Raw genomic sequence first — 22,789 nt, forward strand, 5'->3', positions numbered from 1 at the left:
TCCAGTGCTGGGATAGGTTCTGTCCCTTCATAATGCTGAATTTAATTAAATGAGTTTGACAATGTTAATTTATATCAAACTAGCCATGTTATCTGCTGAAAACAAGTAATTGTAAAAATTTCAAAATATTTTATATTTAACATCTCTTGCCTTATGTGAAGACTCAGTGTTCCTTGAATGATCTTTGATATGCTTGTGTGTCTTACCTTCTCTTCCTTAGCACTCAGTCTCATTCCTGTAAAGCCTGCTTCTCAGACTCTGCCATTTCTAAGTGATTTGCTCACCTCTTGCTGGTTTTGACTATCACCAACGGTAAACGGGTCCCCATTACTTGCTGGGAAAACAGCAGTTGTATTTTTCAAATATACTTCCTGTCTTTGAAGGGGACTCAGTATGCCTCCTGCACGTTTACTCGTTCCTTTGTATCTCAACTTCTTTTACCTGGCACTTCCTCTATTTATTGTGTCACCAAAGCCAAACAGCCCAATCACACCAGAGCCAAACTGACCAATCAGATTACTCGAAGGGACCAGACGCGCACACACACAGTAATCTTTTATTACACAGTAGGTTATATAAACAACTGTGCTACACCCTGACCTGATATGTACCTTAGATAAAGCTGTCGGCCAAAATATAACACTATTGATGGTCAAAGACCCCATGAAGTAAGTATAATAATACATTTTTATTTATATAGCGCCTTTCCCATGCTCAAGGCACTTACAGAACATAAGAAAGAACGGCAGGGTATACAGTATATAGCATAGTACAAAGCAAATTAATAAATAAGAAGATTAAGACAGTAAACTCAGAGAAAGCCTAACAGACAACAGAATTGATGGTCTGCACACACACACACACATACAGGTTACATGAGCATCTTGACAGAGAGGTAAACTGAGAGAAGGGGAATGAAGTCAAATAGAGCTAAAAGCCTTCCTGAACAGATGAGTTTTAAGTTGTTTTTTAAAAGAATTCATGGAGTCAGCTGACCTGATTAATTTCGGTAGGTCATTCCAGAGTCTGGGCGCTATACAGCTGAAGGCCCTGTCACCCATGGAGTGAAGATTAGTGTGGGGCACAACAAGATTGCCAGAATCAGAGGACCTTAGTGGACGGGCAGGCACATAGTGATGGAGAAGGTCACTGATGTAGTTTGGCGCGAGGTTATTTAAGGCTTTGTAGGTTATTAGTAGGATTTTATATTCGATTCTGTAAGACACAGGGAGCCAGTGAAGACGGAGCAGGATGGGTGTGATGTGCTCGCTGCTGCTGGTTCGAGTAAGAACTCTTGCAGCTGAGTTTTGAATAAGCTGGAGCTGTGATATAAGATTAGAAGGGCACCTGCCAGCAGCGAGTTACAATAATCTATGCGGGATGTGATAAAAGCATGGACAAGTTTCTCAGCATTAGAAAAGGAAAGGAAGGAGCGAACACGAGATATGTTACGGAGGTGAAAGTAGGAAAGTTTCTTAATGTGATTTATGTGAGTGGAGTAAGAAAGGGAGGAAATCAAAAATGACACCAAGATTCTTTGCAGTAGAGGCAGGTCTGATGAGATCACCACCAAGATGGACTGGGAAGGAGCTCATTATATTCAGGACTACTCTTGGAGCCAAGCCTTGTGATTGCTGACCAACACTGCCTGATTGGTCGTAACCTGAGTAAGTTCTGTAGGCAAATGGTTTGGGTCTGATAATAGTAAGGTGACATGCAATTGAGGGTCAGCCCCAATACATTATCTAGTAAACTACATCTTTGTCTTCTTACTCAACAAAAATAATGTTGAATGTAGAAGATCAACAAAGCATGATTTAGACCCCAACAGGCCCCTGGGTAACTTAATGAATAGAGTTCCTTAGCATCATACTGCTGCTTAATGCAGTGCGGTAAATCCCAATATTGATGGCATGGAGAGATGCAACTATTTCATCGCATTGGGTGAGCTGGTCTCCAATGATGATTTTGGCATATGTACACTCAATCATTTCATCAAGCAATCTCACTTGGTTATTTCAGCACATGGAAACTCAAGTTGCTCATTGAGCTTTCCCCTTTGTGATTTTGGCTCGTAGAGATTTGACCAGTTCATAAAGTGACCCCCAATTGGTGATTTCAGTGTACAGATACTCAATCAGTTCATCAAGTGGTCCTTCTTTGTGATTTCAGTGCACAGATATTCAAATGTTTCATCGAGCCATCCTCCTCAGTAATTTTGACTTGTGGAGACTAGAGTGGTTCATCAAACAATCCCCCCTTGGCGATTTCAGCATACAAGGGCCCGACCAGTTCATCAAGCATTCTCCCCTTGGTGATTTCAGTGCGTAGATACTGAAACACTTCATTGAGTCGTCTCTCATAGTGATTTAGGCACAAGGAGACTCGTCAGCTTCATCATGCAATCTCCCCCTTGGTGATTTCAGCACACAGATACTCAATCATCATGATAGTAGATATGTCATTGAACATGAAGGATATTCATCCTAAACAGTGATGCAGCAAACAGTTGAGTTTTGTTTCTTTCACTTAAAGGCAGGCAGTGTTGTGGAGTGGTTAAGGCTTTGAATCTCAAATCCTGAGGTTGCGGGATCAAATTCAGCCAATGACACTGTGTGACCATAAGCAAGTCACTTTGCATGCCTATGCTCGAACTACAAAACAAAAAAATAATGAATGCAACCAATTGTATCTCAGATGTTGTAAATTGCCTTGGATAAAGTCATCAGTTAAATATGTAAATGTACAATCACTACATCTGATTAACTTAGAACAGCTAAATAGTGTAGCACATAGTTTGATAAAGGTGTAAACCTATAGGGAGTTTTTTTGGGGGGATTTAAAGATATCTTGGGGTCTAAAGTAAGGAATATTGCATGTTCGGTTAAAGCCTTATTTACCTGCGTCTTTATCACAGCTAATGCAAAGCACACAAGGCAAATCAATTATATTCCATAGAGGATGGGAAAGTGAGTTCCTTGAGATTCATATAGATTATACTAATTACTAAATACGGAACTGGTACTCATATAAATAAAGATTTGTTAAAACACACAGATAAGTTAGAAACTGATTAAAAATAAATGGAAGCAAAATATCTGTCACTTAATTAATTGATTAAAAGTATAAAAGATGAATTGAAAAACAAAGACCCCCTCCTGGGCTTTCTATAGTGGAGTTAGCAATCTCATTAGTTCCAGTCCCACATCAATGACTTCACTTCCGGCTTCCTTTGATGATGTCTCCCCATCCACCGGAGAAGACGTCACTTCCACCTTTTCACTTTCTGCCAACTCAGTTCCATTTTCTGTTTATCCAACTTCCTATTTGCTTCTATAAAACGCCCCAGAAAACTCAATGCCCCTGTTGAATGTGTTCTTGTGCCATTTATGACCCGATTAAAACTTTTGACAACCAAACAACAAAACCAGATATTATACAAGGAATTCCCCCAACCCTTTATTGTTTTCTGTGTTTTCTTATTGTTCACAATGTATATATTTTGGGACATATGTGTACTGTAGCCTGTGCAGGAGGCACGTCAGACTGCCTTTGAGAATGTCTTTAATGAGAAGGCTAGGGAGGTCCTAGCTGGTTGTTTTTTAAGGCCACAACCCCTTTATGTTATAATTTTGACTCCTGATCACACAACCTGTAGAAGAGTATCTCCCAGTCTCCCTTGTACTTATAATTTACATTCCTTTTGCCCATGTGATGTAAATCCTTTTAATTTTTCTATGTAAAACTGCAATTGTGCATCCAGTTCAGAAGATCAGCCAAGTTTTTTCTGATTTATTATTGCTTCCTCCTCAGTTTCTGCCATTGCTTCATTTTTAGTATCATTGGAACATTTCAAAAGTTTACTAACTATTGTGGAGAATGGCTGGGGCTGCTACACAGCCGGGACGCCCAGGAGGACAAGAGGAGGGCTTGCGCCTCCTCCAGACCACGAGGGGGCGACCGCCCTGGTTGCCTTGGGGACCACAGGTACAGAGCTTGGAAGCTCAACCCTGTAGGGGCCTGTGGTCACCACCAAGGGGCGCCCCAATGCCTAGAGAGCCCTGGACCTCAGTACTTCCGCCACACCCGGAAGTGCTGGGGGGAATAAGATTGGGGACACCCGGAGTGCTTCCGGGTACACAGCTGGTACTTCCGCCACACAGGGGAGTGTCGGCGGAAGGTTACTGGAGGACACCTGGAGCACATCCGGGTGACTATAAAAGGGGCCACCTCCCTCCATATGATAGCTGGAGTCGGTTGGAAGAGGACAGAGCTCAGAGGAAAGGAATGGAGGCGGAACAGAGAAGAGGAAAGTGATTGTGAGAAGGCCAGGACTTAAAGAGGTGATTGGTGATACGCCACTGGGTTGTGCTCACTTATTGTACATAATAGTTATGAATAAACGTGTGTGGTGTTAAAACATCATGTCTACCTGTCTGTGTCCGGGCTGTACCCTACACTATACTAAAATAAATGTTACTGATGGTCCAAGGTGTGGAACGAGCCACAGACACAGACAGGCAGACATGTTTAAGCACCACCACACGTTTATTTACAGTTAATATTTACAATTATAAGTGCACCACAAAACCCCCAAGACTCCCCAAAGTCCAGGCCTCACAATACAAATGCCTCAGTCTTCAGGCCGCCTCCACTCCTCTCCACCAAGCTCTGTCCTTCTCCTCACCCGACTCCAGCCTTGAATGAAGGGAGGCGGCCCCTTTTATATCCACCCGGATGTGCTCCAGGTGCTTCCCGGCAATCTTCCACTGGCACTCCGCAGAAGTGCCAAGGTCCAGGGCTCCAAAGGCATCGGGGCACCCCCTGGCAGTGACCACGGGCCCCTACAGGGTTGAGCTTCCAAGCTCTGCACCCATGGTCCCCAAAGCCACCAGGGTGGTCGCCCCTTCATGCTCTGGAGGAGGTGCAAGTCCTTTTCTGGTCCTCCTGGGCATCCCAGCTGGGTAGCAGCCCCAGCCATTCGCCACAAAGGATAGACCCCAGAGGAACTCCATTAATGACCTCACTCCATTCATGTCTCATCTGTTCTCATTGTGTCCTGCAGGTACTCCAATCTGCGATCCAGTTTTATAAGCTGAATCTTTTGAAAACAGCTTTTAGTTTCAAAATTAATCTTCAAGGCTCTAACAAAGACATTTTTGAAAGGCTAAGTAAATTATGTCATGCTTTGCATTTGTCACATACCACAAAAACTAAAAAGGAAAATGATGAAAATGAAAGAAAACATTCTGACTTTGGAGTCCCATTCCAAGTGAGGCATTATGCAGGCATATTGCGGTTGGTATGAAGAAGCTCCCATAGTGTTTCTTGACACACTTCAGCTGAATAATTAATTGTGTGAAAGTCCTCAGTGTTAGTGTGTCAGAGAGAGGATGTGCAGCATTGTTCATAATGGCACTTAGTCTTGTTTTAATTCTCTCCTTTGCTATGACCTCCAGAGGGCCCTGAGTGCATCATATAACCGACCTTAGTTTGTTGATTTGGTGGGCTTCTCTTGAAGTGATGTTTCTAGTATAGCACACCACACTGTAGAAAACTGCACTGGCCTTTACAGAGTTATAGAAGATGTGAAGAATGTCACTTCCCACTTTAAAGCAACTCAGTCTGCTAAAGAAAAAGTGCCAGCTTTGCCTTTTCTTATATAGTTCCTCTGTGTTCTAAGACAACTCCAGTCTGTAATTCATGTGAGCCCCCAAGTACGTGTAGGAGTGGACCACGTCTACATCTATTCCTTGAACAGTGGCACAGAGGCTCTTCGATGTGGCAAAAGTCAATAACCAGTTCCTTGGTTTTGCAGGTTAAAAACTATTCTGGCAGCCTGCTCAAAAATATAATAGATTGGTTCAGCAAGATCTCCTCCTTATAAATTCATGCTGGCTTTTATTTAGTGTGCTGTTTTAATAGAGGTTTTTCAAATGAATTTCTTATTATATTTTCCATAATCTTCTGGCTGCAGAAGTTAATAGCATTCATTTTGTCTTCCTTCTTGTGGATTGGAGTCCCCTTATACCACAATGCTTTGGGTCCATTTTCCACTTCCATCTTGTGAGTTACCTAACCTGTCTGTGGTCCAGTAGTACAAAATGTAAGCAAACAATTGGGAGCTTAAGTAAGGCATCATCCAAATATAAAATAATGTTGATTATCATGGAAATCTTTAACAAGGGCTCCCTGCAGGGTTTAATGTCTGTAAAACATTTGTAGAGTGTATTTTAGTAGTGTGTTCATAATATTACTGCATATGTATATATGTATAATCTGGAGCCACCCCACAACACTTTATAATGTGCATTTTAATGTCCCCAGTGCACACAGACTATCCACACAGGTCTTGCAGTCACACAGATCTGGTGGTCAGTGTTTGCCTTAAAGGAGTCTATGAATTTAATACTTGAGGTCGAGCTCCTCAAGCACTAGGCCTGTATCTGCCTTTGAACGTTGGCTGAAACCTATTTAGCTAATCCTCTTTATACAGTTACTTAAGACCACTCTCTATCTTTTAACCTTGTAGTTAAAGAGTAATTTCAGTCTGGCTCCATTTTTTTTGATAAAAATGCATTTATTTAAAAATTATTAAATAAATAAGGGGTTTGCTAATTAAATCAGACTGCTCCACTTCATGTTGTCCCTGGATGGCAGCCCATTGTCCTCATTGTCCACATAGCCTGGCTATCCACTACAGGCTTGACTGGGTTCAAACCCAGGTCTTCCAAAAAAAAAAAAAAAAAGGCATTAAGTAGTGAATCAGCAAATCATGAAAGATGATATCAGGCCGCGTTTCATGTCTTGAGAGATGATCCATGAACAAGCGTGCTATTCAGTGAAAGGGATGAAAGGGATGAATACCAAAGCAGAGCAAATATGCTTCAGTGATAGAGTTTAATTACTGAAGTGACGGTGTAGAAAACAAACAAAAAAAAAAAGTTTGTCTTTTTTTTTTTTTAAATGGTGTTCAGATAAAGAAACACTGTTCTCCAGCTGCGTGACATTACTCTAACTTGTTCACCAAGCATTTATTAAATTAATGTGCTTACTTAGTATAATCTATAAACTGTTGTTCAATTAGCTTTGTAATTAAGCTTTCAATTCCTCTGACTCTAACATTTGCATATTTACAAAACAGCTGTTGTTGGGTAAGTTACTTATTATGTTTGGCTGTAAACTAACAATGAGGTGTCTTCAGAAATTATTCATGTATCTTGCAATTGTGCATGTCTTCATATTAAGTAGCAGAGTTTCATTATATTTATTCAATGCTCTTTATATTATTTTGTGGTTTATAAAGTGCCTTATGAGTGGGGTTTCTATTCCTTTTGGTACCACATATAGTAAAATTATGATTGACTGTTGTAGGGCAGAACTTTGACCCAGGTGCCCACTGGGGTGTCTTCTGTATGAATTTGCATATTTCCCCTTATAAGCTGATATCTCTACAAGTATGTGTTCTGTGATGATCAGGCACCCTGTCTAAGGTAAGCTGAGGCCTTCCATACATCAGTGTTGGTTTCTTCTCACAATAAAAAGACATGCTTGACCAAGAAGCCTAATTTATCTCAGAGTGGGTCCTCAACGATAGACGTGCTTCCCACTTTCTTTAATATTTTGTAAAGATGTAAAGCCTCATGATGCCCTTTGAGCTACATGTATTCTATGACAATGTGCTACAGAAATATGTCGTTGTTCATGGTTAGGACATCCTGTAGGTAACTGAATAAACCCACACTATTAAAGAGAAGTTTAAGAAAAGAACAGATCAAAGTAACACATTACATTTATAGAGAAGGAATCTCAGCTTCAGCTCTGGGAAACCCACAATTATCTAAGGTTTTCTGTCTCTGGCCAGTATTTTTAATTAGAAACTAATTATTGTTACATATGTAACATTCCTTTTTTTAGCTTAGTGTCTGTTCAATTGCCATCTGTTCATTTGCTTGTTAAAGATTCAGAACACTTCAATACTTTCCTTACTCATAGCTAGATAGCTTTATTGAGTTCTCTTATAAACTTTAGTTGCCATGTCAGTCAGTCATTTACCAACCCGCTATATCCTAACACAAAGTCACGGGTGGGGGGGGGTCTGCTGGAGCCAATCCCAGCTAGCACAGGGTGCAAGGCAGGAACAAACCCCGGGCAGGGTGCCAGCCCACCTCGGGGCACACACACACACACACACACACACACACACGCACCAAGCACACACTAGGGACAATTTAGGATCGCCAATTCACCTAACCTGCATGTCTTTGGGAGGAAACCAGGATACCCGGAGGAAACCCATGCAGACATGGGGAGAACATGCAAACTCCACGCAGGGAGGACCTGGGAAGCAAACCCAGGTCTCCTTACTGCGAGGCAGCAGTGCTACCACTGTGCCACCATGCTGCCCAACTTTAGCTGTTTTCAGTCTTTAAGTTTTCAGATTTAACCAGGAGGTGTTTCCAAACATGCAAGCCTCTCTTAAAGTTAGATGGCAGGTTTATCTGCATCAGTTTCAGTTCCATTAAAGCTTGATAACCAAGGCAACAAACTATTATAGTGTGGTCCATACCAGACTAAAGATGATGTTTAGCAGGAATGTTGTGAATTGAGAGTTCAAGAAATTCCAGCTCAATGAGAAACAAAACCTTCAACCAACATTCTGGGATTTTTTATTAGCATATCTAAATGTTGCTGAATTCTCATTTAAATTAATATTCCATGTTCATTACAAAATGGTAACACATTATAACCTAAACTATCCATTGAAAATAAGAATTTTGTTGCTTATTTAATATTGCTGCATTCTTAGTTGCACTATCATTTCAATTAAGCTGACATTTGTTGCAAAGTGGTAAAACTTTAAAAGCTACACTGTTCAACAATGAAAAGAATTTACCACATTTAAATTATTACACCATTCATACTCATTACTTTTTCATCAGAAACAGACAAATGGAAAAGGTAAAACAATAAAACAATGTGTTAAAGCAGTTGTTCTGTAATGTTAAAACCGTCAGTTATAATTGTACCAATTCCAGGACAGTAAATCCTAAAGTAGAACAGAAATGATTATAGCAATACACAAGAAAAAATGCTGCCCTTCAAGATCTTCTAGGATTAACATTGCTGTGCATGCCCCTGCTCTCACGTAGTACAAAGATCTTACAAACCAACATGGACTAGAAAGAAAACCCCTTCGCATTTATAAGTCACGACATACAGTGGTGTGAAAAACTATTTGCCCCCTTCCTGATTTCTTATTCTTTTGCATGTTTGTCACACAAAATGTTTCTGATCATCAAACACATTTAACCATTAGTCAAATATAACACAAGTAAACACAAAATGCAGTTTTTAAATGATGGTTTTATTATTTAGGGAGAAAAAAATCCAAACCTACATGGCCCTGTGTGAAAAAGTAATTGCCCCCTTGTTAAAAAAATAACCTAACTGTGGTGTATCACACCTGAGTTCAATTTCTGTAGCCACCCCCAGGCCTGATTACTGCCACACCTGTTTCAATCATGAAATCACTTAAATAGGAGCTGCCTGACACAGAGAAGTAGACCAAAAGCACCTCAAAAGCTAGACATCATGCCAAGATCCAAAGAAATTCAGGAACAAATGAGAACAGAAGTAATTGAGATCTATCAGTCTGGTAAAGGTTATAAAGCCATTTCTAAAGTTTTGGGACTCCAGCGAACCACAGTGAGAGCCATTATCCACAAATGGCAAAAACATGGAACAGTGGTGAACCTTCCCAGGAGTGGCCGGCCGATCAAAATTACCCCAAGAGCGCAGAGACGACTCATCCGAGAGGTCAAAAAAGACCCCAGGACAACGTCTAAAGAACTGGAGGCCTCACTTGCCTCAATTAAGGTCAGTGTTCACGACTCCACCATAAGAAAGAGACTGGGCAAAAACGGCCTGCATGGCAGATTTCCAAGACGCAAACCACTGTTAAGCAAAAAGAACATTAGGGCTCGTCTCAATTTTGCTAAGAAACATCTCAATGATTGCCAAGACTTTTGGGAAAATACCTTGTGGACTGATGAGGCAAAAGTTGAACTTTTTGGAAGGCAAATGTCCCGTTACATCTGGCGTAAAAGGAACACAGCATTTCAGAAAAAGAACATCATACCAACAGTAAAATATGGTGGTGGTAGTGTGATGGTCTGGGGTTGTTTTGCTGCTTCAGGACCTGGAAGGCTTGCTGTGATAGATGGAACCATGAATTCTATTGTCTACCAAAAAATCCTGAAGGAGAATGTCCGGCCGTCCGTTCGTCAACTCAAGCTGAAGCGATCTTGGGTGCTGCAACAGGACAATGACCCAAAACACACCAGCAAATCCACCTCTGAATGGCTGACGAAAAACAAAATGAAGACTTTGGAGTGGCCTAGTCAAAGTCCTGACCTGAATCCAATTGAGATGCTATGGCATGACCTTAAAAAGGCAGTTCATGCTAGAAAACCCTCAAATAAAGCTGAATTACAACAATTCTGCAAAGATGAGTGGGCCAAAATTCCACCAGAGCGCTGTAAAAGACTCATTGCAAGTTATCGCAAACGCTTGATTGCAGTTATTGCTGCTAAGGGTGGCCCAACCAGTTATTAGGTTCAGGGGGCAATTACTTTTTCACACAGGGCCATGTAGGTTTGGATTTTTTTCCCCCCTAAATAATAAAAACCATCAATTAAAAACTGCATTTTGTGTTTACTTGTGTTATATTTGACTAATGGTTAAATGTGTTTGATGATCAGAAACATTTTGTGTGACAAACATGCAAAAGAATAAGAAATCAGGAAGGGGGCAAATAGTTTTTCACACCACTGTATGTGTGTACATTGTAAATGAATAAAGAATAACATGGTGTATTTAATGGATTCAATTGAACACCTCAATAATTAAATGGATTTGACCTCTACTATTTGTTTTTTTTATAATAGTCCATTTTTTTTTTCACATGTAAGATATTAAAAATATAAAATGTTTTGTAATTAGCGGTATGCCAAGTAAAATAGAAGCATTCATTAAAAAAAATTGCCAAGTCTGGCTTGGTACTCATGACATTATTTTCATTCAGGTTTTTGTGAACACATTCAGTGCATAAAATGTGAAGTGTGCTAAGTGAATCTATATAAAAATGCATGTTTCCAAACTCATCTCAGTGATACTACATAATTTTACGTAGGTTTCCCAAATGACATATGCACAACAGACTGTAGTTGCGTGCAAATAAGAGTCTACTCTTATTTAGGTGGAGGTAACAAATTAAGCAACTAAATGGAGCAAAAAAAAAAAAAACCAAAACGTTACAGCAATAGCAGTTCCCTAGTAATCAAATTTGAGACCTCCATTAGAAATCAATAAATCAATCACTTAGTTTTAATTATTCTTATTTAAAAGTTAGGGGGCTTTTGATGAAAATGGGAGAATGTTTACCCTAATTCATGCAATCCAAAGCCTATTTTTTCTGCTAGAAACAGAAACATTTTGGTCAGTCTCTTCAAACTGTCTATTACTGACTGTTACCATCAGACAAACCTCATGTACCATACATCCATCCATCCATTTTCCAACCCGCTGAATCCGAACACAGGGTCACGGGGGTCTGCTGGAGCCAATCCCAGCCAACACAGAGCACAAGGCAGGAACCAATCCTGGGCAGGGTGCCAACCCACCGCAGGACACACACAAACACACCAAGCACACACTAGGGCCAATTTAGAATCACCAATCCACCTAACCGGCATGTCTTTGGACTGTGGGAGGAAACCGGAATGCCCGGAGGAAACCCACGCAGACACGGGGAGAACATGCAAACTCCACGCAGGGAAGACCCGGGAAGCAAACCCAGGTCCCCTAACTGCGAGGCAGCAGTGCTACCACTGCACCACCGTGCCGCCCCATGTACCATACAATCAACTCATAATTTTATACTGAAGCCAGGATCTGAACAGAGTGACAAAATTTCCCAGAAATTGTTATCATTACATCTTGTAACCATTATTGTGTGCTATATTTCTATGTACATTTTTGAGCCCTCTGTTGCCAAATTTTAAAAAGGTGTTATAAACAAAGATCGATTGAAACAACTATCAAATATAGTAGTATCTGGGATATTCACTAACCCACATAAGCAGCTCTCTACCAAACATTACCCTTAATTTGTGTAGTCAGTTACAAGGTTGCACTGAGGGTTACCCTTTTCTGGAATTATGGGCGCACACTGGATTCAAATAGAGAAGGAGTGCCATTCCATCCCAGCATGCAACATTGTAAGCCCATTTTTTGGGATGTTGTAGGTAACTGAAATATCTCTAGCAAGATAATGCAGATATGGAATTACAAGGCAAATGTGTTAACCACTGTGCAATCCTCACATTTGTACCGTTTGTAATGTAAACCTCCTTGTGTCATATTTATGACATTTGATATTACATATTTAAATACAAAAATACATTTTATTCCTTAATTTTTATTTAAATATGAAAATGCAAAATATACTGTAAACAGTGCATTCTAAAACTACACAATTTTAGAAGATATATGCTTCAACCCAGTTTTGAGTTTTGCAGTTTACAATCAATCAGTGGGTAAAACAAAGTTGATGGGAATAGGCTTTTTTATACACAATAAATATTACATACAAGATTTGAAAAACATTAATTCATCTTGGACTGACTGAATATCTGCAATCTGGGCACACTGTCTGAAAAGGAGTTAATTTACACAAACAGTACACCATGCAGAAAACTTATCCCAGTGAGTTTATTAATAATAGAGCCCACTGTTCAGTGCACTGCCGTCGGTGGTGCAGGGTTCAAACAAAATGAAATTTACAATATGTACAGAATTTCTGTGTGCATACCTTATTGCAAATATTTACATTAAACCAGTCAGATTACTAGTTTCTATTCAGGTAACTATTCATGTAACTTTTGCAAAGATACAATCAAATGAAACCTTCATATAGTAACATGCATATATTTAGATGAACAAGCCATTTCAGGTGCTAGAAAAAGCACAAAACGTATTTAAATTTTTCCCACCATTCACAGCGAGAGTAAAGTTCCAGTAGTCTAGAAAGTTCGTTCATTAGGATACTTAATCTGTAACATTTGGTTCAGAAACAGAAATAAGATGGTGATGAAAATGTTCCATGGAGAAGAGCTTGAGTTATCAGCAAAGCCTGAATGAGACATGGATTCATTCACACTATTCATTTTTAGTTCAAAATGATATTACAATAAATCCAGCTGTAACATTCATCATTGTTTAACTAGCAGGTGTTTAAAAAGAGTTTTCATGCTGTCTATGTATCTTCTGTGCAAGAATGAAACATTGGCTCAGATTTGTAGCTTTCTGTTCCAACACTGAATTAAAAGCAAACCCTATGCTGCATAATATTACAAGGTAAAAACATCTGAAGCACAATAAGCAATGTATTTAAATTTATCACAGAAATTGAAGGTGCAATATACTGTAGGTAACTGATACACACAAGTGTTTTATGCAAAAAAAAAAAAAATCCACTAAAAATACTGTTTTGTTTTTGCAATAATAGAGTGCTCTTCTCAAAATCAAAGTGGACATGACATTTAAATGGGCTGGCTCAATGTCTGCTAAACTAAGACATCAGACTGAAGGAGCGCTAAGTGGAGGAGGTACTATGTCAGAAAAGTATCACAAATATGAGCCTCAGTTTAGCATAAAATGTGTTTCTGTCAATATTACTAAAATACAGGCATTAAAGCTGGCATCTTCTGCAGCACAACAATCTGGGTTAGCTAATTATGGCAACAGTACTTTCATGCTGTCCACCACACAAACTGGAGAAGAACTCGAGGGCCAGGCGTATATGGATGGGGATAAAGACATAAGCTGTGTAAACCACCATGGCAACCACTGTCAGCAATACGGTGTTGAAAATGGACTGCTCCCATGGCTCCAACACATAGCTGCAGGTGACCAAGAGATACTGGTAGTAAAGCCAGGATATGTATTCTTTAAATCTTTTCACATCCATCATGTCTCTAAAAAATAAAAAAGTAAACCTGTATAAGTATTCACAATCCATGGTACCATACCCTAAAAATGAACATCAGATGAAAAGCTACCTGACAAAAGTCCAATATTGTTTAACTTTTTGTGAATGGCACGATGCACTATACATTAAAAAAATATCAATTTTTCAGTGTATAAAATTCTAAATATATTTTCCACAGAAATGTTAACATATTCAATTTCAACTTTTTATACATAAATAAAACTTGACAAACTGCACTTGTATTTAACATTACCTTAATTAAATTTGCTTTCTCTATAAATTGAATTTACACAGTTAAACCCAGTCTAGTTACACCTACATATGTTACACATCTTACTGGACCTGTGTGCACTGGATGATTGGCAGTACGATTGCAACACCATGAACGTATGTTTCATTAGTATCACACTCTCCCTGCCAGTGTCTAAAGGTTTTCAGTTTTAAACTGCAGAAGTGAGGAGTCTGAATCATATAGAAATCCAATGCACTGCTAGTCTATGCCACTTCAAGCCACTAAATTGAGCAGGTTATCATGCGATGTCTCAGTGAACCTCACTTAATGGCTGAACTCAATGAGATTTGTTATTATAGTTAAGGTGTTCAGTTTCATTAAAATAATCCATTCCCTTAAGATAACCTATCTTGTGCTGTGATTGTTTAAAAGCTCCCCACCACTCACAACTGGCGAGTAAAGTTGTAGAAGTCAAGAGAATGTGTTAATTTGGATGCATAATTTTAGAATACCTTTGAATGATACACTTTAGTCAAGAATATTTCATTTTTTCTCTTTCCCATTATTAGAACAATCCATCTAATCCAGCTGCCATGGACACAGCACAACATGTCAAACAAGGAGCTCCACTTTCAGTTCCATATTTTCCTTGTTGCTTTGCCCATATAATGCTTTATCTGACAGGTAGGGAAGCACAACTTTAAATAAACCAAATAAATTTCAGTCAGAGTTTGCTGCATGTTTCAGTACTGTGCTGAAACATGCAGTCTGACATGCTCTGAAAAAACTTTAGTAGAGAAAATCACAAGAAAAAGAAGAGTGGGTAAGAAAAGACCCTCAAAGAGTTTAAACAGTGGCACTACTAAGCTTCATCACTCACAGGATAAGTATCCAAGAATCACTAAAGCAGAGCTTGACCTAAATTTAGAAACATTTATCCAAAATACATCCCTTAGGATTAAATTTAGATTTTATCATTTATCACCATCTTAGTTAGATTGTGAACCAGAACACAAATACTTCACCCTAATATGATTTTAGATGCTTTTTGTGTTACGGTGCAGTTAGCAAACTGCAACAACATTCTCAAACCTGTTTAATCCAGGCCAAAAGATGAGAGCCTGTCCTGGCAACAATGGAAGCAAGGCAGAAAACAGCCCTGGACTGGGTTGCAGTCCAGTGTACAGCAGGACCCACTTCATCCTTACACACAACATGTTTATAGTGCCCACTTATTATAATCAGCACATCTCTGGGGATGTGGGAAAAAATTGGAGAATGAGGCTAACAGCGGCATTACCATGTGATTCAAGAAAAATAACCACTATAAAGTACACAGACAGAAAGCAAAATGTGACTGCAGCAAGCAGCCATAAAACCAGAAAAAATATTGACTAAGTCAGAAAAAAATTATACCCATTTAACTCAGAACAGCTAGACTTGTCACATGTATTCTGATATAATTCTGTATTTTTTAAATCAGTTATTATATTCCCACTTTACATTACAAAGAGAACAGAACTGAGGGGAACAGAAGGAACACTAGACACAGGTTGGTGGTGCTCAGGCACTCAGTGCAAATATAAGCCACACCACTTCTATAAATTCCTTTTCACAATATCTTAAATATGGACTGTCCCAATTCAATATTGCACACATATTACTTTGTCCATCCAGGCAATGGAAATTAGACAGAAAAGCACCTTGTTCATTACAAACTGTAGGAGAAAGTGAAAGCCCCTATGATCCTAAACACAGAAACATGGAAACAATCTGGTAGACAAAAAGAGCTAAACTGATAAGCCATCTGTTGCCAAATGACCAAAAATGAAAATGTAAAATAATATAGAATTATTACAATGACCCAACAAAAAAATCCCCATGTGTCCCCATAACACTTGGATGTGCTCATTGCAAAACTAGAGGTTTCCAGTCTTACTACCTGGTGGTGCCTCTCTGGGCAGATGGATAAAGATAAGAACACAACCTGAGAAGCAGACAATCAGCATTCAGTCAGTCAGTCATTATCCAACCTGCTACATCCTAACACAGTGTCACGGGTGTCCGCTAGAGCCAATCCTAGCCAACACAGATTGCAAGGCGTGAACAAACCTTGAGCAGAGCGCCAGCCCACCGCAGGGCACACACACACTAAGCACACACTAGGGATAATTTAGAATCGCCAATGGCTTTGGACTGTAGGAGGAAACTGGAGCACCCGGAGGAAACCCACGCAGATAACGGGAGAACATGCAAACTCCACGCAGGGTAGACCCGGGAAGCGAACCCAGGTCTCCTTACTGTGAGGCAGCAGCACTACCACTGTGCCACCCACCAATCAACATTCAACTCTAAGAAGAAAAAAAAAAAAAAAAAATCACTGATCTTTGATGAGATTCTTCAACCATCAAGATATTACAAATATAAGCAAAAATAAAAAATCATTGAATTGTAGAAGTAGTGTAAAAAGTCTTGACTTTGGAATATGTCCCAACTATTCCAGAGCTCACACTGACTGGCGCCTTTAAAATGCTCTGGTCTGAATGGGATTGTCCTACAATATGTTAACCTTTCCTCCTCCACTTGTTCTTAACTTGTTCCATCTCTTTCCAGGATGGGATCCGTTTGTCTAAACCTTTAACCAGAAAAAATGAGCTAAAAAAATACAGAAAAGTGTTTCTGCTCAACTGATGGATTATTTTTGGTCAACAAAAAATCCAGAGTTGTCTTAATCAAAATGTATATAAATTTCACTCCTTTAGAAGTATAAAACATACTTCATCTGCACAATTGTTATGATACTCAAACCAGTGTGTGTCTTTTTAAGTGAAAGGTGACCGATACTTAAATCAGCCACAAAGAACAATGATATTATTAACACACTTCTATAGTATCTACTCAAAATGTGAACCTGTTACCAGAAATACGACTTAAAAAGAATTCAATGCTGGAAGCATATCTAATAAAAGAAATATTTTTCTATGGCGGCCCAACCCCTCCATTTAATAAAAAAAAAAAAAAATCAACTTCAAAAGAAATATATTGATTCCTAACAATCATCTCTGTAACAGTTAAATGTGGGTTTAATCAAAATTCTGAATAAAACAGCATATTAATTACCTTACCATTGCTGTTTAGGGTTAAAAATTGCTGCTGGAATAACAAACGTCCCATCCTTTTCCATTATCTACTAAAAACTGTAGAGGGTCATGGAACACATGTATATTTTCCTTGGTTATAATCATCATTAAAATTATGGTAATCTTTTATTGAATAAACAAAACAATCACATCAAGTATTAACCACTATTGCTGGATACTTGACAAAGGCAAGCAATTTCAAGTAATGTATACATGCACTGAAACTCCTGGTTACTGGGAAGATTATGATGTCTCTTACATTTTCTGGCCTTTGTACCGTCTTTAGGAAATATAATTGATAAGTAATAATATGTATTAAAAAAGAATTCCAGTGAGCAGCATGATGGGGAGCTGGTTAGCAATGCAGCCTCTCAGCTCCAGAATCCTGGATTTAAACCCCAGCGACTGCCTGTATGGACTTTGCAGATTATCCCAATTTCTGCATGGGTTTTCTCTTCGTACTCCAGTTTCATCTCACAGACACAAGTATGGGTGTTAGGCTGATTGGAAGCTCTTTATCACTGCTGTGTGAATACATAAATGGCACCCATACAGGACTGACTCGTACCTTGCACCCTTTGCTGCCAACTTATCTTGTCCTCATGTGAAGAATTCTGGACAATGACAAATTATGCAATTCTAAGGCTCTCCTATGGTTTGTTACACTTTAATCCATTTTCCTTTGATTTGTGGGAGGAACTCAGAAATTGTAACTATAGATTTCATAAGAATTAAAGATGTATGAGAGCATTCCATGGTTATCTCCTCATGAAAGATGAGCATTATTTACATATGTCAACATGGCATCCTGTTAGCTATGTCATGGTGACCTGTGGTCCCATAATTTTTTCTTCCACTTCTACATCACTAATGACAAGTGTGAGCAATGTTGGTCCTGAAGGACAGAAGTGGTTGGAGATTTTTGTTCCAACCCTGTTGCTTAATAAGAAACCGAACATTGGCAGTAACTGATTTTATTTAATTTTGTGGCTTGTTAGTGTTTTAATTCTGCAATGTCAGGTCTTTCTATTATTGTAGATTTTTTCCTGACTAAGGATATCATCTAAATCAGGTTGGGTTGGAACAAAAACCCACAGCCACTGCAGCCCTCCAGGAATGACTTTGTCCACTAAGCCAGATAGCCTAACTAAACTGGAAGTGAAAAGACTTATAAAAATCTAAATTTTAACAGCACTCAGATGTCATCTCAGATGGGGTTGGAAACAGGGCAATATCTAATACCAGTACTTCTTTTGTCAAGTGATAATGCGACTTTTAAAATAAAAGAAATGTAAAGCAATTAGAATACATCTTTTCAGACATGATTTATTAGAGTTTAAACAGAATTAATCGATCTGTCTCAGACTGAACAAAATGCTACAATGATTAAAGGGTTATGCATCTTAAAGATGTAAGGGATACACATTGCCATGTGCTAACAAATGTAAACAGAACAGAGTAGTTAGGATGTTGTAAATTTCAATTGCTGCCAAATACACAATATGACCATAAATAGGTGAGGGAGCCTACGCTGGTCATCACTGAAGAAAAAAGTAAGTCTTTAAACAACAAAGGTGGTTAAGTTAAAAAAATAAATGACAAGCTTTAAGAATTTCTAAGAATTGCAGTGCCCATTTGTGAAGGAATAACAGTTGAGATAGTGTCACCTGTTTGGGGATTAATACTTGAAGCTGTGTTCTTTTGCATTCTCCAGTGAAGGTATTTTCAGTAGTGCCATGGAAGTTCATACTCTTAAAAGGTATGTGTGCCAGCTAATGCAGAGTAAACAAAATCATTCTTTATTTTACATTCCACACAGTAACATTTTAGGGTCTACTCAAAAATAACTTTAATTCAGAACGTCTAGGTAAACACATCCTGAACTAGATGTCATTAAATGCATAATTTATAGATTGGTAAAGACCAACATAATATTTTTTATTATAGACTTTGGCTTAAGTTTTATTCATTTCAAATTCACCATAATGTTTGCCTACTTTGATTTCCAAATACATGAATTAATAACTAAAATAAATGACAGTTTGAAAGGAAAACAGTATTCATGAACAGTCATTCAAAAACAAGAAACTGAAAACCGTTGAAGGAGATCCACTATCAAGTCTTAAAGTTATATATGACAAACACAATTAGAGTCACAATGGTGCTGCTGCAGCCTTGCAGTAAGGGTTCATGTCCCGGGTCCACTCTGTGTGGAGTTTGCATGTTCTCCCTGTGTCCGTGTAGGTTTTCTCCCACTCTCCATAGACATGCAAGTTAGGTGAATTGGTGATGCTAAATTGGTCATAGTGTGTGTTTGGTTTGAGGGTAGGGGCGGACTGGCCATTAGGACATTTGCGCAATGGCCGGTGGGCCATGGACTCTGGTCTGGTCATGGGCTGGCCATTTCATGAAATAAATTTTATGTACTGGTTACTGTTTGACATTAAAATTAATTTACTAAACATTATCTGTCCAGTACCGTGATTTTATGTAGTCCTATATAATATACCGTATTAAGTCATCAAGTTGTTTTAATTGTCAGTACACAATGTTGCAGCGAAAAATTTGGTCAAAACTGCTTTTTGACGATTTCTGTTTCGATACCGCTACATTTTGGTTAGTATATACATTATTGCAATTTATTTTACCTCATATCTAGTATTTAAATTCTTCGGTACTAATAATTAGCTTAGATTATGTATTATGCATTTTATTATTCTCTGGTTGTCAGTGTGAGCGATAATTAGTGGCTTTCAGCTGAGATTATTAGTATGATGAAATAAAGTTATAAAGCACAGGATAGGAATTTTTCATATTAGGACGGAACATTTATACTTTATCGTTAAGTTAATGGAACATTTCAGTATTGTGAGGTTTTCATTATAACCTCGGTTATAATTTATTCCATTGTAAATGAGCAGCTACTAGCCTACTAGGAGTACTGGCACTTGAACATGGCATTGACATTTGACATGTACTCTAATAACGTGTAAGCCATGTTACTACATTTTTATTTTTCATTAAATTTTATTTCTAAGCATGTTGTCAAATTTTAAGTTGTGTCTAAACAACAGTGTACAGATTAAGTTTACCAACAATTTAGATAGAGTTCATATAATAGGCTCATAGCAAGTAGTGAGCCACGTACTCCACAAATTTTACGAAAATTACAATGAATAATGGGCAAGTGGGTCGACCTCTTCACCTCACTCATTGAAGGATGCCCAGGCCGGTTTTGAGACCCAGTCCGCTCCTGTTTGAAGGTGTATATTTGCCCCATGATGGACTAGCACCCTATCCATGTTTTGTTCCTGCCTTGCATCCTATGCTAACTGGGATAGACCCCAGTACCTATGACCGTGGCCTGGTTTAAGCAGGTTAAGAGGATCCGAAAGAAGAAGTAGTTGACATAAGACGAAAACAAATTAAGTCTAGACAGATTCAGGATAATGCAGGACTATAATCAGAGAATAAGTGTGTAGTTTATATCCATATATTATCTGTATCTCGTGTTCCACTTCGGGGTCACGGGCAGGAACGCACCCAGAGTCTTGTAGGCTATCCCTCCTTGTAGAAGGATGCGTGTCAGAGAAAAACAGATTTAGCCAAGAAAAAATAAATTACACTGAAAAAATGTGCCATCCATGCTCATGATGTGAGCATAGTTCCCTGGAGCTCTGAGGAAGAGGTTATAACAATTGCAGCACCAAGAAAGGCAGGGTTCAGAGAGATATCATAAAACCCCTTAATGCGATTGATTATATTGGCACTTACAAAATACTTAAGGATGGGCGTATAGCATAATCTATGTAACTATAATTTAACTGACAGCAATTTCAGTTTAGTGAGAATAAGGATTATAGCTTCATTTATGTTTCATTCGGCTTTATCCATCAAAAATCGCCCATATGCTGTACAATTTTGTATTAAGAGAAACAGTTTTGCCCAGTCATGGGTTTACTTCCGAGACTGTTACAAATAACATGACACGCCCCCACTTTCCGATTCCCCAGTGGAGTTTAGCAAAACGGGTTCACCAGCACACGACTGCAACATCGAAACGCCTTACTATGCATTTTGCTGTTTCACGGCTGGGTAAGCAACGTTTGCAGACACGGTTCCTTTTCTTCCTAGTCAGTTTACCTCAAGTCAGCGTAATGAATACCATGAGTTAGATTTTGAGATGGAAAAATGAATGTCACCTGGCATACCTTTTTAACTATATTTCCTCCCAAATTGGCAACTTTTACTTAACCATCTTCAAACCTCGGAAGGAGCTTCGGAATTAAACCTCGCTTAGAGCACATAACTTCGAGTCTAGGGTAAAAGTTTTTCTGGATAACGTTCGTAAACTTAAAGTTTGCGTCTGTTATGTTCACATAATTAAATAAAAACATCAGAACTCACCTTTTTTTTAAAAAAAAAAAAAAATGCAATCTATGGTTCTCGTTCGCTACAACTGCATCCACTCCTGTTAAGCAGCAGCGACGCTCCAACGTCGTTGACGACTCTCTGTAAACTGACGCAGCTTCACCTGTTTCAGGTGCTCTCACCTTAGCCCCGCCCACCCAGAGCGCTCCAGGATATTCTTCTCGGGGGTCCACTTTAGCTCTGCGAATAACCTAACTGCTGGTCTTTATAGAACCAGTCAGCCCAAAATAAAAGTACGGCTGAGGTGTTGTGAAAAAATGTAATTTTCTTTTTTAAAATGTGTACGTTTTCACTCACTGAGTGTTCAAGCGTGCGGCTATTTTTTCCAACTTAAACTTAATCTGTGCTCTGGAATGCAGCGCAGCAACATTTTTTTACCCCATAAAAAGCGTGATAAGCATTGTGGACGAGGCTGCTGAGTTAAAAAGCCGCAGCCTGGAACGTTTCCAACAACCCCCCTCCCCCACGCCACCCCATTTCCCTAAAAAAATGTACTTCTTATTAACTTACAGATAATGATGTATGATGAGGCTTACACATCGGAAACTCACACAGAGAGAGGTGACGTCATGACAGATCCTGGAGTCAAACACAGGCTACGGACGGTGTTCATCAGCTCTCTAGTGCTGATCGGACTAAAGCCCACCGCATTCCCCAGTCCGCTCTTCTCCCCCGCCCACGCGTAGCGCACATCAGTGGCCAGACTGCCTGCGTTAGACTGCGGTTTGACTGCAGGACTGAAATACATGTACCCACTTGCTTGCGATCGCCTCTTCCTCCGAGGAAGGAGACGCATCGTGAATCCTCCACTTGCCGGTCGTTGACTGGAATCGCTACCGCTATCGCATTAATATTTCAGACCAGCTCTCTCGGCAGATCTGCCCTGCCAACGTCCTTGAGATTCTGTTTGAAGTACTGCAGATCTACAAAACG

General features: G+C 39.2%; 1 protein-coding gene across 5 annotated transcripts; it reads right to left on the reverse strand.

Moving 5' to 3' along the window:
- Positions 1-12,461: 12,461 nt before the first annotated feature.
- sptssb (serine palmitoyltransferase, small subunit B) lies at positions 12,462-22,478 on the reverse strand. Of its 5 annotated transcripts, none has more exons than XM_039756710.1 (3): positions 22,367-22,477; positions 19,093-19,197; positions 12,462-14,039 (listed from the first exon to the last, which is right to left on the reverse strand). In XM_039756710.1, exon 3 carries the CDS (start codon positions 14,033-14,035, stop codon positions 13,790-13,792), a length of 246 nt encoding a protein of 81 aa, XP_039612644.1. In that variant the 5' UTR covers positions 14,036-14,039; positions 19,093-19,197; positions 22,367-22,477; the 3' UTR covers positions 12,462-13,789. The 5 variants fall into 5 exon arrangements, with proteins under 5 accessions (XP_039612644.1, XP_039612654.1, XP_039612663.1 ...); XM_039756720.1 differs by lacking the exon at positions 22,367-22,477 and adding an exon at positions 21,833-22,194; XM_039756729.1 differs by lacking the exon at positions 19,093-19,197 and having other exon boundaries at positions 22,367-22,478.
- Between the last annotated feature and the right edge of the window lie 311 nt (positions 22,479-22,789).

Source organism: Polypterus senegalus, chromosome 1 (genome assembly GCF_016835505.1).
Source record: "Polypterus senegalus isolate Bchr_013 chromosome 1, ASM1683550v1, whole genome shotgun sequence".
Classification (NCBI taxonomy): domain Eukaryota; kingdom Metazoa; phylum Chordata; class Cladistia; order Polypteriformes; family Polypteridae; genus Polypterus; species Polypterus senegalus.